The 14,998-nt window shown below is 37.0% G+C and overlaps 2 protein-coding genes across 3 annotated transcripts; one reads left to right on the top strand and one right to left on the bottom strand.

Annotated features, from left to right (window-relative positions):
* Positions 1 to 352: 352 nt before the first annotated feature.
* On the bottom strand, positions 353 to 5,096 carry LOC141684774 (uncharacterized). 2 transcript variants are annotated; one of them, XM_074489894.1, is made up of 9 exons: positions 4,820 to 5,096; positions 3,375 to 3,446; positions 2,874 to 2,963; positions 2,668 to 2,710; positions 1,867 to 1,973; positions 1,695 to 1,790; positions 1,361 to 1,551; positions 1,195 to 1,264; positions 353 to 740 (listed from the first exon to the last, which is right to left on the bottom strand). In XM_074489894.1, the coding sequence occupies exons 1-9, from the start codon at positions 4,970 to 4,972 to the stop codon at positions 633 to 635; spliced, it is 930 nt and encodes a 309-aa protein (XP_074345995.1). In that variant the 5' UTR covers positions 4,973 to 5,096; the 3' UTR covers positions 353 to 632. The 2 variants fall into 2 exon arrangements, with proteins under 2 accessions (XP_074345995.1, XP_074345994.1); XM_074489893.1 differs by lacking the exon at positions 3,375 to 3,446 and adding an exon at positions 3,262 to 3,333 and having other exon boundaries at positions 4,820 to 5,095.
* Positions 5,097 to 6,306: 1,210 nt separating this feature from the next.
* Positions 6,307 to 7,122, top strand: LOC141685474 (protein FAR1-RELATED SEQUENCE 5-like). Its single transcript, XM_074490568.1, has one exon. It carries the CDS (start codon positions 6,307 to 6,309, stop codon positions 7,120 to 7,122), a length of 816 nt encoding a protein of 271 aa, XP_074346669.1.
* The last annotated feature ends 7,876 nt before the right edge of the window (positions 7,123 to 14,998 follow it).

Genomic DNA, 14,998 nt, shown 5'->3' with positions numbered 1-14,998 from the left:
TGTAGAAGCACAAAATAACATTCATGTGTATTGTAGATCATCAAACAAATTTCTCGGGTAGAACAAAAATTGAACTCATAAACGACATGAGATAAGCCCTTCCCCTTGAGTTATCTCGTCACTCTTTTTCTTTATCAGTGTAAAGGACTTGTTATTCTTCCACTTCCCTTTTAACCTTTTGACTGATCCCATTCCAACTGAAGGGAATAATAATGAAAAGAAAGAGTCGTATAATGCCAACTTAAAAGGAATCTTAGAGGTCCTGTACTATTTTGTCGGCATTTTGCATAACTGATTGGGCTTGTAGATGTCCCACTGCCATGTTCAGATATGAGGTTCACTAGTATTTACCTTTGTTTGACTACCAATATATTTTCACTTTTTATAAATAAAAAACCAATCCACATCCACAAAGCAAGACACTGCAGCCTCGTCTATTTTGTTTCAACAAAAAAATGTTCTAATAAAAAGTTGGAAGGTGATTATATCGATTATAGTAAATCAGACTGACTGCCTCTATGAACTAACAAGAAGTTCCAGCAAAAACAGTTTTTCTCCAGACCAGATATGTAAAAAGCCCAGGTAATGCCAGCTACAATAGGGCAGCTGAAGGCCACAAGAACATTAGAGGCTCAGTTTACCATCATGTGCTCAAATCCTCCACCTCCTTGCAGGGTGACACGAGGCCCTTGAACGTTGATAAGCAGCTGCTGTAACCACCTCCTCGTGGTCGGATCTTCCTGAAAACAAACATCAGGTATAAGTTTTTGGGATGATCAAACTCTTGGACAGTAAAAATAAAATTAAATCAAGCAGCAACCCAAAAATGTCAGGGCATGGTTTTATTGCCCAAGTAGTATCCGTGACTCTCAAAAGACATGATTACAAGCATGCATGGCAAAAAATGACACTAGTCCAAGTTATCAAAACATGCAATTATTTGACTCGTATCACCTCAAACATGACATAGCATCACCAGGTGACAGTCAACATCAACTATATATATAATAAAAATTAAAATAAATAATGGGAAGGGGTATTTTGCAGTACGTTGTCACGTCTTACAAAAATACATTCTAGAAATTCTAGTTCATCACTGTAAAGTTTTCTCTAATATATTTGGACACCAGCACTGATTATGCATGAACCATTACAAGAATTTCTTTGACAGTAACAGCTCTGAAAAGCACTTACCCTCAGGCAGCTGCTAAATGTAGAATCTCTCAGCATATCTGGCAGGCAACTTCTCAAAGCATCACAAGCCCTGCACGACAGATAAGATATGGACATCTGTAAATTGTGAATGTTGCAACACGAGAAGCCCAATGCAGGTAAAGAAAGTGGATAGCATGTAATTTACCTTGGATTATCTGATAAGCGCAAGTAGCAGCGAATAATATGCTTCAACAGCCGTGATGATGGTTGTTCTGCGAGAGCAGCAACCATGTTTGCCAGAACTCGACCTACAGCAAAAAATCGCTCTGCAGTTGTACAGATGTAATCCAAGCCAACATCATCTAATAAGATTTTTTGCACTATGAATGTGGCCACCTGACATTGACATACATCTGTCAGATATCTATACCAACCCAAGCTAAAGTATGGAAATTTATAATTTAAACAAACCAAATTGAGGAATAGAAAGGAAAGAATTATGAATCTGATTTAAAAATAGCATTCAGTCAAGACTCAACTGTTTTAGATAATTCACTCCCCATTTCCATTGTACGTAAGCACAGCGGAATAATTTCAGTGGATAGCAGGAAACTTATAACTTCAGTATCATCCACCTGAATAAGATGTTTATAATTCAAGTTAAACATAGTGTCCGTGTGTGATGTGCAAGTGTAAAGAAAAATATATTACCTTCACCAGGGCACCAATCACCCCCAGACTAGTAAGCCTTAGGTATTCAAATGGCCTTGATTTGCTAGTAGTATTGAGAAAAGGATACAGATATAGAGGAATATGAGCTGCAAGCGAGTAAATGTTTGTTAGTCTTGCACAAAACATGCAGATGTTATTAAGCTAATTATGTCATAATTTGAACATAGCCTGATAGAAACATAAAGACTCTACATATCTTCCGGTTGCTGTGGACCAATTATTCACTTTTGCATAAGAAGCAGCACTCCGCCAAAATTTTGGTTAACCACAAATAGTTTCGCACAAATCAATTTTAGCAGAAGCAGATAAAAAATAAAAGATAAGAAATTATTATAATTATTGCTTTTATCTTTTTCTATTCCACAATTTATATTTTCATTTTCTTTTGTCTCTTGGTTTTCTAAAATGATCTTTTGACTTTGAGCCATGGACAGATTGACACTGATCTAGTCACCATTGTGTGTGTATAAAGCTAATATGAGCACGCAAATAGCTATAGATAGTTTGACCGTTGTTGAAGGAAACATTGAGAGACCATAGCTTATATATAGCAATAACATATACAAGTTGTCTCTCTTATTTTCGAAACATTCTTAAGATGTCGACATCTGTAACAAATTAGAAATGAATTAAAAGAATTTTAGATTATAGAGTATATTCAAATTAGAAAATCGTAAGACACTACGGAGTCTGCAATTACAGGAAGTGACTTATGTCACTGAACAATAGTTTGTAATTGTATCAAAATGGACACAGCTAGAACAAAATAAATATATTTACCATTAAGGAACAGCATTCTCGTATCTGGGTGAGAAGCCACACACTGCAAAAACAATAACAGAACTGTAGATGAATCTATAAATTTTTACAATACAATTGAAGTGCATGTTATCAAGGCATCTCTTAACACTACACTGCAAATTAATGTAACACTTGCTGACTGTTTTGTTATAAATCTGTCATAAAAAAAAGAAAAAGAAAATTACTTGGAGAAGCGCCAGCGCATTGCAGACTCTGTTTGATTGTACTGGCGTCAAATTTGGTGGTGACAAGACAGGGTAAATTGAAACAATTTCCTGCAATTACAAAGACGACATGCATAGCATTCCTAGTTATAAGGGTACATTAAGATATCATACACACAATTCCCAATTATAAATCTTTGTTCATGAAACTAATTTAACTCAGGTGCCCACTAATTTCAATTATTACAGTATGACAAAGAAATGGAAAAAACTAGTGGATATCATGTTTAGTGACTTTCACGTACACAGGTAGACCACCTATATCACAACAAAGAATTTTAATAAATGATTTCTACTGTAGGTATAAAAAAAAAGATAAATAAATTCTAATAACTTACATGAAACATACCTGTAAAAGGGCAGCAATAGTACCAAAAGAATTCCACAATAATGGAGCCAAATCTTGAAATAATTCTCTCTTCTAAAAATGAAACAAAGACAAAACAAGTCTATTAGGCATACCTGAATGAGTGCAGCAATAGTACCAAAAGAATTCCACACGAAAGGAGCCAAATCTTGAAATAATTCCTTGTTCTATAAAATAAGACCAAAGGTAGCACAAGTTTACAATCATACTGCTCAAATTGGGAAATTTACAGGAAGATACAATAAATGGCTTTCTTTTTTAAATGATATCAAACAGTCAAAGGCATGCAACCTTCAAGCTAATTTTTAATATTCATTGGGGGTAAAAACACTAAAAGACACAACTTTTGCATGATATATTGCACTAAATATTATGTTTACCCTCATATGCAAAGTAGTTGTACAAATTTTAAACGTTGTTTAGGTAAGAAGATTTTGTGATCTTACAAGGAAGTTTACCTAAATAGAGCATATTAAATTCATTACAAGATCTTAAGATTCTAAATTCTTTAATAAAACTCTGTGATACACCCTCTGTTATTCTTTCTCATAGACCATCAGAAAAGATACAAGGACCTTAGAAGGCAATAATTCCCTTAATAAATAGTTATACTTCAAAATCGTTTATTAAAGCCGTTTATCAACTCAAGTTATATTTTAGTAACAAAGGGGTTCCTAAGCTTTGGATCTGCATCAATAGTATAATATTGGATCCAGAGGTCCATATATTACACCGACACGTGTCTACCTTTGAGAGAGGTGGAAGCAGAAAGGGGCATCACCAGGTATTGACAATCCAACATAGGCTAAAAACTGTGCCTTCAGCACTAGGGTAAGAAGAGAATGATGGTTTTTACACGAAGCATATCTGGATGAGCCAGCTTGGAAATTGAACATTTTGGAAAACAGTTGGTACTTGGGAAACCATCATAATATTCTTTACTAAAACTCAAGATTGTAGAAAAAATAGTTAAGAATCTTAACATGCTGCGAGGATACCTAGACGCCCAACCAAATTGAGGAGGTATCTGGTTAGATACAGAGTAACACCTAGGCAGGGAATTCCAAAACTCTAAAAAAAGAAAAAATCAAACTTCTTAAAATATATAACATTTGCGAAAAAATTCGGCTTAATGCTATCTCACACAGTTCATCGTAAAGTTTCCACCGCCTCCCGGTATCTAACAGACAGGCTCTAGCTTTAGTAGACCACAAAAAAAAATCAAAATTCAATACTAAGATACTGATTGTCCACATAGCAAGCAGAAACGCTTCCTTAAAAATTAAATCTCGATTAAAAAAACCCGAAAATAATCATAGATTCCTCTGCAAATAAAAGACATTCATAAAGGAAAAATAACAAACAATTCTGACTCATGTATGCATCCTCAGGAGAATAAAATCAAATAATTGAAAAAGTAAGAAAAGAATAAAAGCAGAAATATTAATTCATTCACAACAAATTGATATCGCATGAAACACAAAAGATAGCAATTGAATATAAAAAACAAACAATAAAAACGATGTGTGTGTAAAACAACCTTAGAGAGTTCGAGAAGAGCGTTCTCTCTGACATCGGGATTACTGAGATCAAGCACGAGCTGCTCCGCTGATTGCATTTTCTGATCTTTGTTTACCGGAGCTCCGACTGCCGACGACGAAGAACCTGGCCCACCGAATGCACCTGCGTTCATGACCCAGCCTATCCCCAAATATATACACACTCGACAAAATGGAAGTGATTTCCTGATTTATAAGAACGGTGCCAGGGAGACTAGTTACGAGTTACGACGTCGTTTTCTCCTCTCCCTCTATCTCTGGCTACTCATTCATACTTATCAAAAGGTCAAGTTACATTTGGTTAATTTAATTTACTTTACCTTTCTTTAAAAATTATGATATTTGTTTAATTTTGGATGATCGAATGTTTTTAATTTGGATGCGAGGATTTTGATACGATTCAAATCGCAAAATTACACGTAGACTCAAATATTAAGATCATTTATATGTGATATATGGTAACCAACATATGTGTCAGGGACCCTTAACCAACACATTATTTCCGGGCCGTTGATGGCCAGGATTTAAAATAAAAAATTCGTCCTTCCGCTCTTTTTTTCCGCAGAACATGAGCCCTTCCGCGCTTTTTTTCCGCAGAACCTATTTTCCTTCCGTGGATTATATTAGCGGAACTACTGTACTCAGTTTATAACCCTAAAACAATCACACTTTCCTTTTTGTGCAACATTTGTCAAATTGGATAGCAAATTTGGGGAAATTCTTGGTTTTGTTCATCCTTATTGACTAATTTCATTTGGTAAGATCAATTTTTTGCTTTTTTCTTGTTGTAGTTATGGATAAGATGTTTGCTAGGTTTGAAGGTAGAAAAGCAAAAAAAGTGATAATATTGTAAATAGTGAGGTTGTTGATATTAGTGGTCATTGCTTACGTGATGATAATGTAAATTATGTTAACCTTGTTGATGATTGCGATGACGATGTTTATGTTAGTGAACATAGATTTGAAAATGAAGATTTGCATGAAAATAGTGAGTTTATGCATGAGAGTAGTGAGAGTAGGGATAAGAGTGTTGTTGGGGAAGAAGATATTGTAATTCTTTTCTTGAGTCAAAATTTTCCTAATTTGGTAGCCGCCGAAAATGTAATTAGGGCCTACGCTTTGAAAAACGGGTTTGCAATTAAAATCCAAAATACACAAAGGCGTGTTGACAAAATAATATATGCCCGTACTTATGTTTGTAATTTAGCGGAAGAAAATCGCGATAAAGAACCCGTAGAGGATGAAGAAGTTTTGATAGGAAGTGTCGGTAGTGAGAAGAAGAAAAGGCGATACAAGGCATTGGGAGATAACATCGTTGGAGTTAAATCACAATCACGATGTTGTGTCGCCTTCCAAAATAAATTTGATTAAAAGGGAGCGACATGTAACCGCCACCCAAAAGAATTTAATTAAGAGTTTACATGTTTCGGGTATTGCTCCTAGACAACAAATGAATATATTTGGAAAAATGCACGGAGGAGAGGAGCAAGTAGGGTTTCATGCCCAACACTTGAGAAATATCGTGCGAGATTTTAGAAAAGATAATTTGGGTGTGAATGATACGCAAGCGGGATTAGATTTGTTACATAGGTTAGAAGAGGAAAGTGGAGGAAATTTTTTTATTCGGACTCTAATTGATGAAGAAGGAAGATTGAAGTGTCTTTTAAGGGTTGAAGGAAAAGCACCTTTGATTATTATCACCGATCAAGATCAAGCGATGGCGGGGGCAATTCAATCTCAACTACCGAACACGACATATTTGTTGTGTTCGTGGCACATTAGTAACAATCCGGAGAAGCTCTCAACCTACTATGCAAAGGAGGAATTTAAAGGTGACTTCAATAATTGCATATATCACTCGTTGACCGAAGAAATTTTTGAGGATAGGTGGAAAGCATTGATCTTGAAGTACAAGTTGGAGGATAATACATGGTTGCAAGACTTGTATAATTTGAAGCATAAGTGGATCGATGCTTATACACGTAACATTTTTTCCGCGGGTCAAAAAACAACTTCAAGAAGCGAAGGAATGAATGCCTTTTTTGATGCTTATGTAGGGTCTTGCACGGGGTTGAAAGAATTTGTTGAGGGTGCACAAAAAGCGTTAGAAAGACAATTTATGCGTCAGAAAGAAGAGGATTATAATACACGTCATAAAATTCGTTGCCTGCGAATGAAGACCGCCTTGGAGCAACATGCCGCTTCCATTTATACGAAAGAGATGTTCAAAAAATTTCAAGACCAATTGGTTGAGGCTGCAAAGTACTTTGTGGAGAAGGATTGAGACTGTTCCTTAAAAGATGTGGAGGATACGTACTACAAATGTGGAGAAGGATAGAAACTTTGTGGAGTATGCCGTGAGAGTTATTAATCGAGAGACCGAAATTATTGAGAAAATGCCCGTTCATGGGGTGGAAGGTGTTGGAAGTGAATTTGATACCAAAATTTCTTAAGAAAGTGGAGAGAAGTTACATGAAACTATTCTTGACCCCATTGTTTCGAAAACCAAAGGACGCAAAAAAGAGCACCGAATTAAAAGTCCCGTTGAGGAACTTGCAAAGAAAAAAAGAAAATGCGGACATTGCAACATTGACGGACATGATGCTAGAAAATGTTTAGTGAAATTGGAAGAATTGAGAAAAAGTCAAAGTGGCCAATTGTAATTCAAATTTTATATAACAATCTCTTATATATTGTTTTGTCGTCCTTTACACTTATATTAATTTTAGTAGTTCCACCTCATTTTGGTAACATACATTTGTTCTTATTATATGTAGGTGAAATGACCAATACTTCGGATGACAAGTCGGTGTCTCACGTTAGCAACACATTCTCGGACTCGGACTCCGAATTCGAGGATTGTATGTCACCAACATTTAGCGAGTTGGATGTAATCGCTCGTGAATGGAGCGAGGAACTAGCACGGTTAAACGAAGGACCTCCCCTAGTGGAGGAAGAAGACCCGGAGTTGCACCCTCCAGAAGAAGAGGCATACCGTTCAAGGGTTTGGGTCGAAGCATACCACTGGTTAACCCTTCCTTGCATGTTTGTAAGAGTTTGGAGCAATGGGCCGCCTTACTTTCTCCCATTTTTGAACTTGGGTAAGGACTCCCCTGATGGCCCTTGGAGACTGTCCGAATGGGATGGCGGTAAAATTGTGAAATGTGATAGGATCGCGGACATACGTAAGTTGAAGCCTCGTGAGGGTGCCACCCGGGACCAAGTACGCATTGATCACGTCAAGGGTTGGGTGTCCCACTTACGTTACCTTTGCATGGGCTTGGAGGCGTGCACCATGGTACAAATTCACTCTCTATGATGGGTCAAGCACCATTCCTGTCACAATATGGAATGACCACGAGACCCATAGAGAAGTCACTGAAGGTGTGCTCCGCGAAGGATGTGTTGTTGTGCTCTATTGGGTTACATGCATTGTCAGGGTCGACGCCCCCCCCGGGGTCTCAACGCACCGACTATCGGGCGGCTTCTCTAACTTTTTAGAGATATTTAGTTAGTTAGGGTAGCTCGTACGAGAATTCCCTTTATTTAAGTTTTTTTTGTATTTCGATGTAATTTTGTCAAACTAGACAAGTTAAGCACTTATTTGGATTTGAATTGCGACAATTATGTAATTTCTAATTTGTCATTGATCCATTACTTGAAAACTTATTATGTCGAAACACAACTCTTTTAATATGATATGAAATAGAATGCAACTTTATTTTATAATATTTATGCTTGTCATGCATGGGAATTTACATGCAAAGTTGGCAAAATGACCATATGCTAGTCATTATAGTCAAGTAATTCTACAATTTTGGAAGTCATAATTAACGATATTCTAATCAACATTTTATTGCATAATCCAGTTCATATAGTTGAAATACATCATTATTTTACAGATTTCACATAATATAGGGGCTAAAATTTCCAGAATCTTTCTGTCCTTTCCAGTGGAAGGCATTAACCCTTCCGCGCTTATTTTCCGCGGAAAGAGCAGAAAGTTTTTTTGAAATGTTTCTTCTGGAAAGGCACATCCCACCTGTTTTACAGGATACCATCCAAACAAGTAACAGTCTATGCACAGTCAAACAACAGCAACCTGTAAAATATAAAAAAAAAATCGCCAAATTTAGGCACACCTCCAAATATGGCCCAAATCGCCAAAATTTTTACAACACCTCAAATTTGCACACAAATGTATGGGGGCCATTATATATACAAATTAATAAAAAATAGAAACAAAAAACTAAAAAGGGGACGGGAAAGGGACACGTCGATAAACGACCGATATAAACGAAACAAGTGTCAATTGTCATTAAACCAAATAAAGGGGACACGATGATGTTCAAATATAACGAAACAAGTTCAACTATACCACATAAGTATAAGATTAAGTCACAACTTCTTCTAAACTACACAACTAGATGAATGACCTAACTACTACTCTTTCCAGCTACCCTCTCCATCATTTGCCTCATGCGATATGTTGGTATGGGTTTAGCCATCCCTCTTTGAAGCTCCTTCGCAATACTATAATGAAAGGTCTCCACGTCCGACGCATCCCAACGCACTTTAGCGAGGTCATATTCCTGCAAGGTGTAGTCCATATATTTGCACACGTACACACCGCAATCTGAGTAGTTATCTTGTTTAGGCATTGCATCCCAAACATGAACTAAAGGCTCTTCATCTGGGACATTTCTATTCTTCCCAACATAACCAAGCATACCTGTAACAACTTCAACCTAACACACAACAAAAAATAACATCAGTTCACGAAAGTAATAAGGAAAGATTTAGAAATTACAATATAAGGTGTCGTCGAGGAACTATTATCACACACTCTTCCTCTTCGGGATATTTAGCGTTGTAGTTCATAGGATCAAGTACCATCACGCCCCATTCCTTCACAGAAAATACCATGAGAATCCAATGGTTCTGGTTCATGTTCGCGGGAAGAAATATGTAGTTCACCTGGTTAATTGGTGGACCTACCCCACAACTCGCCCAATTAAGAAAGAAATGCAAGGTCCTCGCAGAATAGGGACGTGAGTAGTCCACTTTCTTCGCCAACTCCATAAAAAGTGGGTCCATGAAGTACTATGAAGGTATCCTCGGATACACCCCCGCGGCAGCTATGGCCTCCTCACGATCACGCAACAATCACTGCAAGAAACAGGTTATACCATAAATGAAATAAAAAGAACAACATAAATGAAAGAAGGTCAAAGATTATACCATGTAGGCATATATGATCCTATCATCTAGCCATGCTTTGGGTTCCAAACTCTACATAACACTTGTGTCCAAGGTCCACTTAAGATCGTGTTTAATAGGACCACTCCTGGGAAAACCACCCCATCCCCAATCCCTCCTAATAGCGTCCATCCTCTCCCACTTTAGTCTCTTATTTATCTCCCATTTCTCTTCCACAGGGCGGCGGATATCCATCTTCTCAGCCCTCGAAGATGACCCTGCTGTAAATACAGATGTCTGTGTCGGGCCCTGTAACACCTGCTGAGACGGCTGTGTCATGTCAATTACATTGGCCTCTCGAGTCTCTCCAACTGTAGGCCTCATCGCCTCGGGAGAAAGATGAACATACTGGAACACTGGAGCCATATATGCTGGACCTCTAACATCCTGCATGAATCGACAATACGACTCGAAAAACATAGGGGCAATCCTCCCAAACTCCTGCTCATACTCAGGGGGAATGCTACTATCTATAGCTTACAGACATGTCAACCCCTTCTGTATCTGCAAAATACATTTATGGCATATAATCATATATTACTATAATGTAAAGGAGGAAACAATTCTAAAAAATATCAGGGAAACAATTATTAACAAACTTATATGGTCAAATGCCTGAGAGTTGTTAAACAACTCCCGGGTGCTGTACTGTGGCTCTGGAAATGGTTGTGGCTTCCCAACACGCATCTGTGCAATGCTTGAGTACCACTGTATGTAGCCTGTGTCATCCACTGCGTCTGGCTGATGAGCAACTCCAACCTCGGGGTGCTGACTAAAACGGGTCCACTCACTAATCTCAGCAAACCATATACCCCGCCAGTCATAGGGATTAAATGGAATCATAGGCTTCCTATACTCTGTTATGTTAACAGGTGACCGTGGAATACCCTGTCTAAACCTGAACTGCCTCATCACCCTATCAGAATGCTGATACTCAACAACATCATAGCATAGCACTGGAATCTTGGAAAGACCAAAGAACTGAGCCTCCCAATCCTCAGCCGATATGTCATGATCCCCATCTGAATCCTCCTCCACCTCGTGAAAGTGGGCATATGGCGTCCACGCCACAATATCAGCTGCAACTCCATCAAACTCGCCTCTATAATGTGGCAAACTGTGATAAGGCGCCAATCTACTATTACGCCTACCTATAACCCGTTTCCTCTTAACAACAATCCCAGTCCCAGGAACATCCTCATCCATAGGATCATCAGGAACAACGTCAGCCTGCACCTTACCCTTTCCTCCCTTTCCCCTACCCTTACCCCTAACCTCCTTCACCTCTGACACCTTCTTCCCCCTAACCTCCTTCCCCTGCTTCCCTTTCACCTCCTTCCCCTTTACCTCATTTCCCTTCTTCCCCTTAGGCTCCTCCTCCGCCTCCTCCTCGGCCTCCTCCTTCTCATCATCAACAACCTCCTCAACCGGCCTAGCCCAGAACTCAGCAACTGGATATGAATCCCTGATAGGATCAGGAAGAGGTCTCCCAATCAAGAACCGCTCATATGCCCATAACTACAATAATCACGTACAGCATACAATCCTCTTGGCCCCTTTCTGTGCTGCATGCTCGAGCCCCCTATACAGATATGAAAGAACCGCAGAACCCCAAGACCATCTCTGCACACCCGTAAGATAGCGGAGGTGTCCAATGTACTTCGGGTGCACCACATTCCTACTACTGGTAGGAAATAGAACATAACCAACGACCAAGAGCAAGTATGCCTGTGTGTGCATAGCAATCCTCCTCGAATCAGGACCCGGATCAGCCTTCCCATATCTCTGATACAACCATGTGTACTTTATGCCGGCTCTGGCCCATGCCTCCTTCACCTCTTCTTCATCCAACGGCTCAAACCAGTGTCTCAAAAAATACGCCAAACCACTATCCAGACCGTCGCCAACTAACGCATGTCCATCAATCGGTAAACCCAAGATATAACCAACATCCTCCAAAGTCACTGTCATTTCCCCCTGTCTTATGAAGAAGGTGTTGGTCTCGGGATGCCACCTCTCCACAAGTGCCGTGACAAGCCTAACATCATTCTGCAAACCACACCCGGATTTGCAAACACACCAAAACCAATGCTATGCAACAAGTCCTTCTGTGCATCAGACAAAACCCACCTACGCATTTTCTTGTTCCCACAATAACACTCCAAAGGACCCCACTCATGTCCCTCCCAAACATCCGAACTCACATGATAGGAGTTATCAAAGATAATGTCATGACTAACTGGACCCGGCAATATGTTATACATCCTGAAACAATAAACATAAAAACAATTCAATAATCTAGACGTAAACCATATGTTATCCCAACTACAATCATACACATCAATTCTCAATCATATAAGCAAACATATGTCCAACCAAATAATACATCACAAAAGGGTCATACAAAAGCATCACTATTAGGACAGCATTGTGACGTAATGGTTTTATCTCAACCATCATAAATTCCATTCACCTACACGACCTCCTACATTACCAATTACCAAATAGTCCATAAAAAATCAAGAAATCACACAATTTCATCCCAACATTACAAAACAAAAAACTCATTCCTTTAAATTAAACAAAAAACTCAATAATCACAAAATAATCCAATACAAAGTTACCCGATACAAAATTATATGCGATTCCAAATTACCCGATACAAAATTACCCAATACAAAATCACAGTCCACAATTATAGTCTAGACGTAAACCATATGCAAAATCACAGTTCAAATGAAATCGCATTCCAACCCAAATTTAACAAGAACAATCAACATCAATATTCAACCCGAATTTAACATCAACATCAATCACGAATTTACAATTACAAGTATCATCAAATACCCGAATATAACAAGAACAATCATAATCAACATTCAACCCGAATTTAAACAAGTCGGGTCATTTTGGAACCCTAAATACCCGATTATATACAAGATAATTAGTATGAACCAAGAACAATACCTTATGTAGCAGAAACGTGATGAATCAACTTGAATCGCCCTGAAATCGTCCTCAAATCGCCCATAAATCGTCCCTCAGATCGCCCTTAATCGATTTTGTGTGTTTATATGTATAACTGCCACAACAAACATGATAAACTGGGGTTTATCTGTTCTCTCGGCATTCTGCGCAAAATAACCGCGGAGTCTTTTTAAGGGCATTCTGGTCATTTCCTGTTCCGCGGAAAAAAAACGCGGAAGGGCTTAGGTTCCGCGGAGTATTAAAATGACTGTAATACTCAGATTAATATCATTTATATGTGATATTTATAGTAAGTGATTGTGATTTTGTTTGTTATGTGTGAGCGTTGAATTCAAAACATATTAAATTATTAGTGAATTTAATTGTTTAACTCAAATGCAAGCGTTTAAATATGGTTTATGTTTAATTTGGATTCGAGCGTTTAAATCGTGAAATTACATATATATTATAATACTAAATATTATGGATGATATTAGATGACGATTTTGTTTGTTATGTGTGAGTGTTGAATTTAAAAAGAATTAGATTATTGATAAATTTGATTGTATATGATTTTTACTTTTATTCAGTTTCTATTTATTTTTATGTGAACGTTGATAAAATTCAAATTGTGGTAAAACAATTGGCGCATTTTTGTTCCATTATATATATGCACTATTGAATTAAATCGTGAAAAATTATCCTTAAATTTTTATACAATATAATTTTATCAAAACTAAATTAAAACTCATGCGATGCACGAATTTTTTTAAATTTTTATTTTATTTTTTATTTTAATTTGAATTGAAAATTTTAAAATCATATCATTGATTTGAATTGAAGTTGACACTACATTTCAACTGAAAAGAGCAACTGATTAGTTATTAATAGATATAAATTTATTATTTTAATAAATAGCTTTTTCGATGTTATTTTTGGAAAGGATCGATGACTTAGTAAGAAAAATAAAAAAAATAATGTGTTTTAGTTAAAAAGGTAATCAGTTAGTTATTAAAAATTATATTATTATTATTATTATTTATTTTATTTTGGTAAATAGACATACTCATGATATTTTAGAAAATGAGGTCTTTTAGTGTGATAAATAAAAAATGTAACATATTCAAGTTGGAAAAGGTAATTGGTACGGGAAAGGTAATAGGTTAGTTAAAAATAATAATTAATTTTATAAAAAAATTTATAGGGCAATTAGGTAAATTCAGCGTGAACCAAAAAATAAGTACCTTAACAAAATATTCAATATTTCGTCTTTAATATAGTAGTAGAGTATAACCAAAATACAGGTGACCAGACTGGACTACCAACAAAACTTTATGTTCAGAATCATGTTCACATCTTGATGATAAGTAAAACACATATCATAATTTGTGTAAGTTATATTGTAGCTGTCAATGACTAAACATCCCAAGGGATAACTGTTGATAGAGTATCCTATCAACTGATAAAGTTTTATAAAATTTTCTATGAGATTTCTGTACAAGTTAAGGATGTTTTTGTTCATTTAGAGATCGTGTTGACTCAATAGATAATTTAGAATAGGATTGCTGATTATAAATATGTTAAGATAAGTGAGTCTGCAATTGCTAAGTGAAGAACATCATCAACGGCTAATACAATCAACTCATTTATGGCTAAAGAAATCACTATCAACGGCTAGAGCAATCTGAACAACAATTGATAGTGACTTAACAGTGATCAAATATGACACAATACATGGGTTGATTGGAATCTCAGTAAATAAAATGAAATTTCCATGTTATCTTGGAATTCGAAAAAGAAGAAACATTCTATATGCATGCATGAAAATTGGAGTGATATTCAAAGCAATATATCAAGGTCGAATCAAGCCTCATTTGTCAATAGTTAGGAGAAAGAATGAATAAGCAATCTTACTAAGCCTGGAACACTATGTT

The sequence above is a fragment of the Apium graveolens genome, chromosome 9, assembly GCF_009905375.1.
Source record: "Apium graveolens cultivar Ventura chromosome 9, ASM990537v1, whole genome shotgun sequence".
NCBI lineage: Eukaryota > Viridiplantae > Streptophyta > Magnoliopsida > Apiales > Apiaceae > Apium > Apium graveolens.
This window is presented reverse-complemented; position numbering and strand designations above follow the sequence as displayed.

What these genes read in the sequence shown, in the direction of transcription:
- LOC141685474 (XM_074490568.1), top strand. Translation starts at nt 6,307, where the DNA reads ATGCACGGAGGAGAGGAGCAAGTAGGGTTTCATGCCCAACACTTGAGA.
- LOC141684774 (XM_074489894.1), bottom strand. Translation starts at nt 4,972, where the DNA reads ATGAACGCAGGTGCATTCGGTGGGCCAGGTTCTTCGTCGTCGGCAGTC. An exon ending in ATGCGCTGGCGCTTCTCCAA is followed by an intron (nt 2,711 to 2,873) that starts GTAATTTTCTTT and finishes TTGTTTTTGCAG; the next exon opens with TGTGTGGCTTCTCACCCAGA. An exon ending in CATTTAGCAGCTGCCTGAGG is followed by an intron (nt 741 to 1,194) that starts GTAAGTGCTTTT and finishes GTTTGTTTTCAG; the next exon opens with GAAGATCCGACCACGAGGAG.